At 44.6% G+C, this 14,517-nt stretch overlaps 1 protein-coding gene across 1 annotated transcript in view; it reads left to right on the top strand.

Moving 5' to 3' along the window:
• The window catches only part of STAT6 (signal transducer and activator of transcription 6), a 335,411-nt gene that overhangs the window by 284,659 nt on the left and 36,235 nt on the right, over nucleotides 1-14,517 (top strand). Inside the window, exons 14-15 of the mRNA XM_077483561.1 lie at nucleotides 1,077-1,171; nucleotides 4,628-4,764. Coding sequence (XP_077339687.1) covers nucleotides 1,077-1,171; nucleotides 4,628-4,764 — 232 coding nt within the window. The remainder of the gene's footprint in view (nucleotides 1-1,076; nucleotides 1,172-4,627; nucleotides 4,765-14,517) is intronic.

The following is a 14,517-nucleotide window of genomic DNA, read 5'->3' as shown; positions in this document are numbered from 1 at the left end:
TAGCCATGGCTGCTTTTCAAGGATTTGACTAACCCACAAGAACAGGGTTGTATTTAAACTATGTGATGCCCTAGGCACACCTAAAATATAATGTCCTTTTGTACAAATTTATCCCTTTGAAATGTGGTATTGAAAAAAGAATGTTGTCTGTGTTCAATTTACATTTGATTTTGACCTGTACGTGCAAACATACAAGAGAAAAGAGATATGGTTTCATGTTTGTTGAAGTGAGGAAAAGGTCTCCCTGATGACCGCACGCCCATACCATCCCTGAGATGAGTGTGAATTGCAACCTTAGCCTGGACTCCAACCAGGCCATGCCCCGAACATGTTTCCCCCCGCCCCTCCGAGCTTGGTCATGGAGACTAAGTTCCCCATGACTGAGCTCCGAGGGGGCTGAGCTAAACACATTGGGGACTTGGCCTGGTCTGAGTCCAGGCTGAGGTTGTCAAGCACACTCATCTCAGAAACGATATTGATGTGCGGTCACCAGGGAGACCTTCTCTTCACTTCGAGCCATTACAGGAGCGGGGGCGAGCTCCCTCCCAAACCAGCACTCCCAACGGTGGACATTTGAAACTTGAACCCCTTCCAGAGAGATTGAGCAGACGATGCAGGTTTTTGGTTCATATTTATTGAGCTATTGTGAGTCTTCTTACAGTATTCAACATACACCCTTCCTACTTATAGTTAATTTGCTGAATGTATCCATAAATGTAAAGGGAGTCAGAATGGGAAAAAAAGCAGTTTGCAAAATGTTCAGCATTGGTGCTACCTTAGATGCTGGCCCACAAGTGCTCTATGTTAAATACAAAGAGTTATTTAAATTAGGTTGTTGACAATATGACACGACATGTTGTATGTGTATTCCTAGATCCTATACATTGTGGTGTACCAGTTGGAAACTGTTCAATGATTATTTTCATAGTGTAGTGATTTATATGTATGCAATAGGCCAAAATGCCCATATATTCTCTCCATATAAAACAGATACAATGTAATACTCCCAGAAGCAAAAACATATAAGATCAATAAAAAAAATATTGTTTTAATTTCTGCATTCATCCAATTTTCAGGAACCTCTTCGGGAAAGAAACTTTACATTTTGGCAGTGGTTTGATGGCGTTGTGGACCTCACAAAAAAGCATTTAAAAGATTACTGGTCTGATGGGTGAGTGTAAGGGCAGAAGTACATGGACAATTTGTAGTAGCACTACTAAATCTGTTGCTAAACAAATTGAACAAATGGCTCCTTTTGGTATAAGCTTCACAAGTAGCACATAGTAGTGTGCATTAGTAATCAATGGCACTCAGATGGAACACCAGTCATGTGAGATTAAAGCAGTATTAGGCCCAAAACCAAAAATGAAATATACGGTATACAGTAGCAGCTTACAAATACTTGAATATAGCAGCTGCATTCATTTTCTTCTTTTTTTTGGCCTTTTCTCCTTTTTTTTATCTGGTGATTTAGCCAGCAATGCACTTCCTGTCTTAAGTTATCTCCACTCCAGATGGAGGCACAAAAGACACCTTTGGATACACAGGAGGCAGAGAGATGGGGGATACGGTAGTGTTAGATGCACTAGCAGATTTTATGGACTTAACTAATAAATTAAAGCTAAACTCCAGCTAACATGTTATAAGTAGTTACAGCAAAAAAAAATGTACATAAATGAATAAAAGCTGACCATTGTAAATCCCCTGTCAGTGTTAAATAGGTTGTTTTTCTAACTGCCACTTTTGATGGACAGCTTGGCCTGTAAGGAAGATAAAAAAAATAACAGACTTACTGACTTGACAAACAGAAAAAAAAAAAATAGAATTTAGCCACCACATTTGTAAGAATTGGTAAGCTGCAATATAGTACATTTTTGTTTTGGGGTTTAATACCTCTTTAACAGCTTGCCGACCACCTAATGTACAAGTACAGCAGCAAAGTACCCAGTACATGATCCACGTGCACGCCCCTGGCAGCCTGGCTGTGCTGTAATTTGTCACAGCACAAGCCAATCTGAATGTCTCGGCCAATGACTGGCCACTGGCACCCGCTAATTGGCTCAGTGATTTACGGAACAGAGCTCTGTGATTGTAAACAATCCAGAGCTCTGTTCACTGATGGGATATTGTTTTTTTTCCCCCTGTTAAGCAGAGGAAAATAACAACAAGATCCTTAGTAAAGGCAGCACATATAACACACGTTACACATAGTTAGGCACATATTTAACCCTTTGATTGCAGTAGATGGTAACCCCTTCCTACTCCTAGTGTCATTAGTACAGTGACAGGGCATATTTAACCACTTAAGCCCCAGACCAATTTGCAGCCAAAGGACCAGGCCCCTTTTTGTGATTCGGCACTGCAAAAATAGAGCAGAATATCCCCCAAAAAAACGTTTTTTTTCCTCAGTTTAGGCCGATACATATTTTTGGTAAAAAAAATCGCAATTAGCAAATATTGATTGGTTTGCACAAAAGTTATAGCGTTTACAAAATAGGGGATAGTTTTATAGCATTTTTATAAAAAAAATTCTACCCCTAAGATTTAGAGTGACTGCACTTCCAAGTGCACTTGCAGTGCAAAGTGGATTTGCCTTTCATAAATAACCCCCATAGTCTGCCACCTGCGCTACCTAAGTTCTACCTCACATAATCAAGTTCTGGCCATCTCCTTAGAGAAATTTCCCTTCACTTCATGTCCCACTGACAATGTTTTACCAGACAAGAAGTGAGGGAAACTCTCCAAATGCAATCCAGACTGAGCCTCGGTTCACACACATATGAGATGTGGGCACCAGTGCGATTCCAGCGCCAGTTTCCGCATCGGATCTCTCCCGCAGGCAGTTCACACTGTCCTCTGCAAACCGCTGCGAGTGTCAATACATTGTTAATGCATTACATCGGGGGGGGGGGGGGGTCACCCATACGTCACTGGGGAACCCCATGGCTTCCTTCACCAGCGTCAGAGGGGGCGGGATCAGGTGAGGGTGGCCCCGCCCTCCTAATATAAGAAACGTCAGCGCTGGGATCCCCGCGGTGTCTCCGCAGTGGAGACAGAAGACGGATGCATGTATGGGCAGCGCTGGACTGAGAGATCCCCCGTCGCTGGATCAGATCAGCCATCGCTGGACCCCAGAGAGATGATCATCTGTCGCTGGATAGCAAGAGTGATTAGCACCGCTTTTTAATAAAGGAATTTTTCAAAAGTGTGTTTGTCTTATTTAACAATTTTTACACTTTCTTTGTGAAATGGTAAGGGTACTTTTGTACCTCCTTACCATTTCAAACAGGGGGGGGCAGGATCTGGGGGTCCCCTTGTTAAAGGGGGCTTCCAGATTCTGATAAGCCCCCCACCCGCAGACCCCCACAAACACCGGCTAGGGTTGTGGGGATGAGGCCCTTGTCCCCATCAACATGGGGACATGGTGCTTTGAGGGGTCACAGACCCCCAAAGAATCCTTCCAATGTTGAGGGCATGTGGCCTGGTACGGTTCAGGAGGGGGGGCGCTCTCTCGCCCCCTCCCTCTTTTCCTGCCAGGTTGCGTGCTCAGATAAAGGGTCTGGTATGGATTTTTAGGGGGACCCCCACGGCAATTTTTTTTTAATTTGATGCGGGGTTCCCCTTAATATCCATACCAGACCTGAAGGGTCTGGTATGGATATTTAGGGGCACCCCCACCTAAAAAAAAAATGTAATTTGACACGGGTTCCCCTTAATATCCATATCAGACCTGAAGGGCCTGGTAATTGAATTTAGGGGAACCTCCACGCTTTTTTTTTTTATCAATGAATGAATTGTCGGCTAATACAGAGAACACTCAGTGTTCTCTGTATTATGGGAGCCGACAATGGAAAGTGATTTTAAAAGACTTTTTTTTCCTTGCGAAATGACACTTTGTGCAGGAACAGTTCTAAGCACGGGAAACATGAGCCCCTTCACAGGCATACTATAGACACCCCCCAGGTACGAAATGTAAAGTAATATTACACTTTTATTGTTTCACTTTAATCATTATTAAAATCACTGCTCCTGAGAAAACTGCAGTTTTTAAAACTTTTTTTTGCATTGATCCATGTCCCCTGGGGCAAGACCCGGGTCCCCAAACACTTTTTAGGACAGTAACTTGCATATTAGCCTTTAAAATTAGCACTTTAGATTTTTCCCATAAGTTCCAGCTTTTGAATTTGCCGCAAACAGCCCAAATTGTTCACTGTTCGCTGAACAGGCGAACAGGCAATGTTCGAGTCAAATTCAAAGCTCATCCCTAGGTGCGAGTCACGTGCGATGTCTGTGTTTGCACAAATGTGAACCTAGGCTCAAATAGTAGAGTAGGGAAAGGCTAGAACCCCTGTCAGATTTTTATTTCCGTGTGTGTGTGACCCTCATTTTCCATCTGCTGAAATTGTTATCAGCAGGGCAGAAAGTAAAGGTAATTCTTAGTAATGGAGCCACAGATATCAGCAAATAACTAGACAGAATTTCTATTCCTTCCCCGCTCTATCCAAATAAAGAAAGACATTATTTTGGTTTGACATATACTTGGTACAGATACTCTTTAGGAGCCTTATTTCCATTTCATGTACAATTCAACTAATTATGCTTTTTTTTTTACCTTTCTTTTGTCTAGATTAATAATGGGATTTGTCAGCAAGCAATATGTGCACAGTCATTTTGGCAAGGAACGCAATGGTACCTTCCTGCTACGGTTTAGTGACTCCGAGATCGGGGGCATTACAATTGCACACATTGTCCGTGGAGATGATGGTAAATAAAAGTATTAATCATTTATATTTAATAGAACATATTAGATGTAGGAAGGAAAAAGGAGGCGCTGGCAAATCAAATGGGAGGACTGCTGCACCTGAAATTCCCTGAACACCGGGAGAAAAAATATTTGTGAAGGTGATTAAGGTGTGCTGTCCCAATGTATCACAATATCATACCACCCCCATCAAATTATTCTCAGCAGTTATTACCTTTTGTACCACCAACCCCTCCCTTTAGAAAGTAAGCTCTACGTGCAGGGCCCTCCTGTACCTTTTTGTATTGAACTGTACTGTAATTGTCTTGTCCCCCCTCCTATACATTGTAAAGCGCTGCGTAAACTGTTGGCGTTATATAAATCATGTATAATAATAATAATAATAATTCCATAAGTGAAAACAATCTATATGTTCAAACACGCAAACACCGTTAAAGTCTATGGGACACCAATATGAATAATCAAAAGTGCTCATTTTAAAGGCTTATATGCATGGTATTGTCATAAAAAGTGTTTGTATCAATAACAAAAATAAGTTTTAAAAATGGCTGTTTTTTTGGGAGCAGTGATTTTAATAATGCTTAAAGTGAAACAATAAAAGAGTAAAAAGTATTCCTTTAAATATCGTACCTGGGGAGTGTCTATAGTATGCCTGTAAAGTGGCGCATGTTTCCCATATTTAGAACAAAATTAAATTTCTAAAGGAAAAAAAGTAATTTAAAAGTACTCGTGGCTATAATGAATTGTCGGGTCCCAGCAATATAGTTAAAAGAAGTCATTGAAAAAAACGGCATAGGATCCCCCCAGTCCATTACCAGTCCCTTTGGGTCTGGTATGAATATTAAGGGGAACCCTGAACCAAAAAAAATTAGCATGAGGGTCCCCCCAAATTCCACACCAGGCCCTTCAGGTCTGGTATGGATATTAATGGGAACCCTGCTCCAATTTTTTTTTTCAAAATGGCGTGTGGGTCCCCCTCAAATTCCATACCAGGCCCTTAAGGTCTGTAATCGGGAGCGGTGATCAGTGTTGTGTCACACACAGCCCCTCCCCCCACAGTTAGAATCACTTCCTAGGACACATTTAAACCCTACAGCACCACCTAGTGGTTAACCCCTTCACTACCAGTCACATTCACACAGTAATCAATGCTTTTTTAATTGCGTTGATTGCTGTATAAATGTGATTGGTCCCAAAATCACGGCAAAAGTGTCTGATCTGTCTGCCATAATGTCGCAGTCACGATAAAAATCACTGATCGCCGACATTACTAATAAAAAAAATTATTAACAAAAACGGCATAAAACTATCCCCTAGTTTGTAAACGCTATAACTTTTGCGCAAACCAATCAATAAGCACTTATTGCGATTTTGCGGGTTCCCCTTAATATTCATACCAGACACAAAGGGAAAACATATCACAAGTAAATATTCAAAAATTCAAAAGTATAAAAAAATATATAATAAATAAATGAAACATAAATAACAAAATAAAGTGATTCACACCCATACCAGGCAGGTATGAGGTAACAACAGTGACCAAGTGAACGCACAGTCCCAAAAATTGTTGTAGGAAAAAAGTGTTTATTTTCATTTATTACTTTGATTTTGATACACCTTTTTTCATACAACTAATTTTTGGACTGTGCGTTCATTTGGTCACTGTTGTTACCTCATACAAATAGTTTGGTCTTGATGGACTTGTGTCTTTTTTCAATCTCAACTACTATGTAACTAGGTATGAGCCAAACACCCCCCGGTTCAGTTCGCACCAGAACCTGCGAACAGACCGAACATTTGTGCCAAATTAAAGTCTATGGGATTCGAACGTTCAAAATCAAAAGTGTTAATTTTAAAGGCTAATATGCAAGTTATTGTCCTAAAAAGGGTTTGGGGACCCGGCTCCTGCCCCAGGGGACATGTATCAATGCAAAAAAAAGTTTTAAAACTGACATTTTGTCGGGAGCACTGATTTTAATGACGCTTAAAGTGAAAAACAAAAAGTGAAATACTCCTTTAAATATCATGCCTGGGGGTGTCTATAGTATGCCTGTGAAGTGGCATGTGTTTCCCGTGTTTAGAACAGTCCCTGCACACAATGACATTTCTAACGGAAAAAAGTCATTTAAAACTGCTTGCGGTTTTAATGTAATGTCTGGTCCCGGCATTATGGACGAAAATCATTGAGAAAAATGGCATGGGTACCCCCCCCCTGCCCATTACCAGCCCCTTTGGGTCTTGTATGGATATTAAGGGGAACCCCGTACCCAAATTAAAAAACAGAAAGACCCTATATACTCAGAACAGCAGTATACAGGTGGTGCAAACAAGACAGGGACTGTGTAGGTTTGTTGTTAAGTAGAATCTGTTTTTAATTTTGAACTGGTACATTTTTAAAGTGTAGCTCCAGTCAAAAAATCTATTTTTAAGCTTTTTGGAAAACATAGGGAAGGGTTATCACCCCTGTAACATTTTTTTTCTGTCTTTGCACCTCTTCAGAAGATTTCACCTCACTTTCTGTCCCAATGACAAATGTTTTTGGAAAATTTGGTGTTTTTAGTAAAACAAGGATTGGGATAAAGCATCAGTGGAGAGGAGACACGTTTTCCCATGTCAAATCTTACAGGAGAGAATTTCCCTTCCTAGGGGTAGATTTTATCTCACTTCCTGTTGTCTCCTTCCGTTTGCAAGTAGAAGACGTTTGTAAGTTGGATGTTTGAAAGTAGGGGCCTGCCCTATATGCTCTGCAGAAATTTGAGCCTAAGGTGTTGGTGTTGCCACAACACTGTAAGTCCTCAAAGTGACTCTTGGTGGGCGCTGGAACGCCCTGCTGTGAACTATTATATCAAGAATTGTAATTACATGCCATTGTTGAACAGTGGTAGAAAAATTGGGCCTTTGGTGATGGTGGTGGTGCTGGTGCCATAACACTGTAAGTCCTCACAGTTACTCTTGGTAGGTGCTGGAACGGGCCCTGCTGTGAAATATTATATCAAGAATTGTAATTACATGCACCTGTTGAACAGGGGCAGAAAAATTGGGCCTTAGGCACTGGTGCCACAACACTTCAACACCTCACAGAAACTCTATTTGGAGAGCAGGAATGAGCCCTGCTGCAAAGTATTGCATCAACAATTGTAATTACATGCCCCTGTTAAACAGGGGCTGAAAAATTGGGCCTTAGGCACTGGTGCTGGCACCAAGACACTGAAACCGCTCACAGATACTCTAGTTGGAGCCCAGGAATGAGCCCTGCTGCAAAGTATTGCATCAAAAATTGTAAATACACACCCCTGTTAAACAGGGGCTGAAAAATTGGGCCTTAGCCACTGGTCACAGAGGCCATGCAGCATAGGTTAGCTGAGGCATTTGGTCCGGAGTCATTTGGGTCACTAAGAACAACATGATCCGCAGCTACCTCCTCCAAGCCACGTACAAGTCCACAGGTTTCTTGGGACTGTAAATGATCCCTAAAATACTGCTGCTGATGCTGAGTGCCAGGCTCCACCTCCATGCTGACACAATCCTCCTCCTCCTCTTCCTGTGTGATTGGCGGGCCAGCTGGAACATTGTCTGGATAAAGGGGGCCTTGAGAGGCAAGGAAGTCCTCCTCCTCCTGCCTCTGTTCTGTCTCAAGTGCCCTGTCCATTTTTCCACGCAGCGTGTGCTCCAACAGGTGGACAAGAGGGATAGTGTCACTGATGCATGCACTGTCACTGTTCACCATCCTCATGGCCTCCTCAAATGGTGACAGGACAGTGCATGCATCCCTGATCATGGCCCACTGGCGTGGGGAAAAAACCGAGCTCCCCTGACCCTGTCCTGGTGTCGTAGTCGCACAGGTACTCATTGATGGCCCTCTGCTGCATGTGCAGCTGCTGCAGCATTGCCAACATTGAGTTCCATCTGGTGGGCATGTCACAGATTAGGTGGTTCTTGGGCAGGTTCAATTCCTTTTGGAGGTCAGCCAGCCGAGCACTGGCATTATATGACCGTCGTAAATGCACACAGACTTTCCTGGTCTGCCTCAGGACATCCTGTAAGCCCGGGTACCTGCCCAAGAACCACTGCACCACCAAGTTAAGGACATGAGCCACACAGGGCACATGGGTCAGTTGTCCCTGTCGGAGGGCGGAGAGGAGGTTGGTGCCATTGTCGCAAACCACCATTCCTGGCTTAAGCTGGCATGGCATCAACCACCTCTCAGCCTGCCCTTGCAGAGATGACAGAATCTCTGCCCCAGTGTGGCTCCTGTCCCTCAAGCACACCAGCGCAAGCACGGCATGGTGGCTTTTTGCATTTGTACTTGCATAGCACCTTGAATGCCTTCAGAGCACCGCTGGTTCTGAGGACAAAGCACAGGAAGAGGCCATGGAGGAAGAAGAAGAGGAGGGGATGGAGGAGAGAGGTGTGTCACAATCACCAGTAGTAGCATTTTGGAGGTGTGGTGGCAAAACAACCTCCAACACTACTGTACCTTGTACTGCATCCTTCCCAGCTGCCAGAAGAGTCACCCAATGCGCCGTGAAAGATAGGTAACGTCCCTGTCCATGCCTGCTGGACCATGAGTCAACAGTAATATGCACCTTACCGCTGACCTCCCTGTCCAGCGAGGCATGGACATTAGACATGTGCATTCGTTTTCGTCCGAATGCATTTTCGTCCGAATTTCAGCTATTTTCGTTTTCGTTTTGCCAAACGATAACGAAAGCACAAAATCCGAAAAATGAAAGATCCGACATAAATAAATGCTTTATTTTCGTTTTCATTGTTACAACAGTTCGATATAGAATAGGAGATTCGACGTGACTCTGACAACGTGTCTATAGAACCTGTGTTCGAATGTGCCTAACCTTACCTCTATTAGTCCAAGATTATATAGAGAAAATATTCGACAGAGAAAAAAGATTTGACAGAGAGAAAAGATTCTGCAAGATACTGTCCTAAAAAGTGTTTGGGGACCCGGGTCCTGCCCCAGGGGACATGTATCAATGCAAAAAAAAGTTTTAAAAACGGCCGTTTTTTCGGGAGCAGTGATTTTAATAATGATTAAAGTGAAACAATAAAAGTGTAATATTCCTTTAAATTTCGTAGGGGGGGGTTGTCTATAGTATGCCTGTGAAGGGGCGCATGTTTCCCGTGCTTAGAATTGTCCCTGCACAAAGTGTCATTTATGCAGGAAAAAAAGTCCTTTAAAATCACTCGCAGCTATAATGAATTGTCGGCTCCCGTAATACAGAGAACACTCATTGAAAGTCATTGATAAAAAAATAAATAAATAAATAAAAAAAAAAGCGTGGGGGTCCCCCAAATTCAATTACCAGGCCCTTCAGGTCTGGTATGGATATTAAGGGGAACCCTGCCTCAAATTTAAGAAAAAAATTGACGTGGGGTTCCCCCTAAATATCCATAACCAGACCCTTCAGGTCTGGTATGGATATTAAGGGGAACCCCGCGTCAAATTTAAAAAAAAATTGACGTGGGGTTCCCCCTAAAAATCCATACCAGACCCTTTATCCGAGCACGCAACCTGGCAGGCCGCAGGAAAAGAGGGGGGGACGAGAGAGCGGCCCCCCCTCCCTCCTGAACCGTACCAGGCCACATGCCCTCAACATTGGGAGGATGCTTTGGGGGTCTGTGACCCCTCAAAGCACCTTGTCCCCATGTTGATGAAGACAAGGGCCTCATCCCCACAACCCTGGCCGGTGGTTGTGGAGGTCTGCGGGCGGGGGGCTTATCAGAATCTGGAAGCCCCCTTTAACAAGGGGACCCCCAGATCCCGGCCCCCCCCCTGTTTGAAATGGTAAGGGGGTACAAAAGTACCCCTACCATTTCACAAAGAAAGTGTAAAAAATGTTTAAATAAAACAAACACACTTTTGAAAAATTCCTTTATTAAAAATAAAAAAATAAAAAAAAGATTCCAGCGGCGGTAATCCACTCTTGCTATCCATCGACGGACGGTCATCTCTCCAGCGATGTCTAATATCATCCAGCGCAGCGCAGCATCCTTCTTCTGTCTCCGTGGAGGAGACACTACAGGCATTCCGGCGGCTGACGTTTGTTATATACGGAGGGCGGGGCCACCCGTCACCTGACCCCGCCCCCCTCTGACGCAAGGGGAAACCCGGGGTTCCCCGTGACGTAGGGGTGACCCGCACCCCTCTGATGTAACACAGGCAGGTTTCCGTTACATCAGAGGGGGGCGGGGTCACCCCTACGTCACGGGGAACCCCGGGTTTCCCCTTGCGTCAGAGGGGGGCGGGGTCAGGTGACGGGTGGCCCCGCCCTCCGTATATAACAAACGTCAGCCGCCGGAATGTCTGTAGTGTCTCCTCCACGGAGACAGAAGAAGGATGCTGCGCTGCGCTGGATGATATTAGACATCGCTGGAGATATGACCGTCCGTCGATGGATAGCAAGAGTGGATTACCGCCGCTGGAATCTTTTTTTTATTTTTTTATTTTTAATAAAGGAATTTTTCAAAAGTGTGTTTGTTTTATTTAAACATTTTTTACACTTTCTTTGTGAAATGGTAGGGGTACTTTTGTACCCCCTTACCATTTCAAACAGGGGGGGGGGGCCGGGATCTGGGGGTCCCCTTGTTAAAGGGGGCTTCCAGATTCTGATAAGCCCCCCGCCCGCAGACCTCCACAACCACCGGCCAGGGTTGTGGGGATGAGGCCCTTGTCCTCATCAACATGGGGACAAGGTGCTTTGAGGGGTCACAGACCCCCAAAGCATCCTCCCAATGTTGAGGGCATGTGGCCTGGTACGGTTCAGGAGGGAGGGGGGGCCGCTCTCTCGTCCCCCCCTCTTTTCCTGCGGCCTGCCAGGTTGCGTGCTCGGATAAAGGGTCTGGTATGGATTTTTAGGGGGAACCCCACGTCATTTTTTTTTTAAATTTGACGCGGGGTTCCCCTTAATATCCATACCAGACCTGAAGGGTCTGGTTATGGATATTTAGGGGGAACCCCACGTCAAATTTTTTCTTAAATTTGAGGCAGGGTTCCCCTTAATATCCATACCAGACCTGAAGGGCCTGGTAATTGAATTTGGGGGACCCCCACGCTTTTTTTTTTATTTATTTATTTATTTTTTTATCAATGACTTTCAATGAGTGTTCTCTGTATTACGGAGCCGACAATTCATTATAGCTGCGAGTGATTTTAAAGGACTTTTTTTCCTGCATAAATGACACTTTGTGCAGGGACAATTCTAAGCACGGGAAACATGCGCCCCTTCACAGGCATACTATAGACAACCCCCCCCCTACGAAATTTAAAGGAATATTACACTTTTATTGTTTCACTTTAATCATTATTAAAATCACTGCTCCCGAAAAAACGGCCGTTTTTAAAACTTTTTTTTGCATTGATCCATGTCCCCTGGGGCAGGACCCAGGTCCCCAAACACTTTTTAGGACAGTAACTTGCAAATTAGCCTTTAAAATGAGCACTTTAGATTTTGAACGTTGGAGTCCCATAGACTTTAATAGGGTTCTAAAGTATGCTATATACTAGCTCCGTCGAATCTTCTTTATACATTCGACAGACACCATAAGCCTTCAAAGACAGATTCGACCGTGATTCATGTGGATTTTCGGACGAATGCAATTTTTGAACGAAAAATGAAATAAATAAAAACGAATTTCGGGAGTAACTAAATAAATTAAGTTTTCAGACGAAAACGAAATTCCGAAACGAAATATTTTACTCTGCACATGTCTAATGGACATTGCCTTCCACATGCCGGTAGAGAGCCGGAATCGCCTTCCATGAGAAAAAGTGTCGTTTGGGAACCTGCCACTGAGGAACCGCACATTGCACAAACTCACGGAAGGGGGCAGAGTCTACCAACTGAAAAGGCAGCAGTTGAAGTGCTAGCAATTTAGCCAAGCTAGCATTCAACCGCTGGGCATGTGGATGGCTGGGAGTGAACTTCTTTAGATGGTCCAGCAGCTGGGGCAGGGAAATTTGCCTGGTACAATCGGACGTCGGTGTACCACTAGCAGATTGCCCGCAAGTACTTGGCTGTGAAACATCTAATTCTAAACCTTCATTCCTCTCAATGCAGGTTTCAGAGAGGACTGAAGGTATAGTGGGGTTGGAGATCCCACCTGATGAAGAGAAAGGAGAGGTCCGCTTTGTTCTTTGGTGTGGGTCTTTTAAGTACGCTTGCCAACGAACTGCATGGCAGGTCGACATATGTCTGGTCAAGCATGCGGTGCCCAAGCGGCTGATGTTTTGGCCACGTGAGTTACGCTTGATACATATGTTGCAAATAGCAGCAGTGCGATCTGATGCACTCGTCTCAAAAAAGGCCCACATCAAAGAACTTTCGGAATAATGGACAGAGGTAGTGCCCTGCACAGGTGGAGCTCTGCGGTGTGATGCAGTCAGTGTGCTGCCCTTAAGCTGGCCCCTGGAGGGCATCCTGCCTCGTTGGAGATGTCCTCCTCAGGAGCAGGAGGAGGACATGGTGGGGCTAGGGAAGGAGTAACTGATGCCATTGAGACGAGGGAAGAGGCCACATTGGCAGCTGCTTTGCCAGTACCCTGAGCCTGGGTCAGAGAGGATGAGAAGGATGAGGAGGGCTTGGTCATCCACTCTACCAAGTCTTCGGCATGTTGCGGCTCAACGCGTCCAGCTCCTGAAAATAAGGACAAGCATGTCCCATAGCCACGTGCTGATGAGGATGCACCGTGTCCACGACCAGTACTGTTGCCTCTAGACACAGAGCCTGCTTGCCCTCTTTTATTGGCTCGTGACTGTCTACCTCTCCACACTGTGCAGATGACACAGTACACCGACCGTAATTACTCCAGCTGCCTGCTTGTGATATAGGATCTGAAGAACACAAGCAATTGGGGTAGCTTTAGGTGCACACTGTGCAGATGAAACAGTACACTGACTGTAATTACTGCAGCTGCCTGCCTGTGGTATAGGATCTGAAGAACACCAGCAATTGGGGTAGCTTTAGGTGCACACTGTGCAGATGACACAGTACACTGACTGTAATTACTGCCGCTGCCTGCCTGTGGTATAGGATCAGCAGAACACCAGCAAATGAGGTAGCTTTAGGTGCAAACTGTGCAGATGACACAGTACACCGACTGTAATTACTGCAGCTGCCTGCTGTATAGGATCAGCAAAACACCAGAAATTGGGGTAGTTTTAGGTGCATACTGTGTAGATTACACAGTACACCGACTGTAATTACTGCAGCTGCCTGCCTGTGGTATAGGATCTGAAGAACACCAGCAATTGGGGTAGCTTTAGGTGCACACTGTGCAGATGACACAGTACACCGACTGTAATTACTGCAGCTGCCTGCCTGTGGTATAGAATCTGAAGAACACCAGCAATTGAGGTAGCTTTAGGTGCACACTGCAGATGACACAATACACCAACTGCAATTACTGGAGCTGCCTGCGGTATTGGATCAGCAGAACACCAGCAATTGGGGTAGCTTTAGGTGCAAACTTTGCAGATGACACAGTACACCGACTGTAATTGCTACAGCTGCCTGCGGATAGAATCAGCAGAACACCAGCAATTGGGGTAGCTTTAAGCGTACACTGTGCAGATGACACAATACACCGACTGTAATTTCTGCAGCAGCTGCCCGTGGTATAGGATCAGAAGAACACAAGCAATTGGGGTAGCTTTAGCTGTACACTGTGGAGGTGGCACAATACACCCACTGTAATTGCTACAGCTGCCTGAGGTATAGGACCAGAAGAACACCAGCAAT

Source organism: Lithobates pipiens, unplaced genomic scaffold (genome assembly GCF_037356315.1).
Source record: "Lithobates pipiens isolate NorthernLeopardFrog02 unplaced genomic scaffold, aLitPip1_a1.2 Scaffold_16, whole genome shotgun sequence".
Classification (NCBI taxonomy): domain Eukaryota; kingdom Metazoa; phylum Chordata; class Amphibia; order Anura; family Ranidae; genus Lithobates; species Lithobates pipiens.
This window is presented reverse-complemented; position numbering and strand designations above follow the sequence as displayed.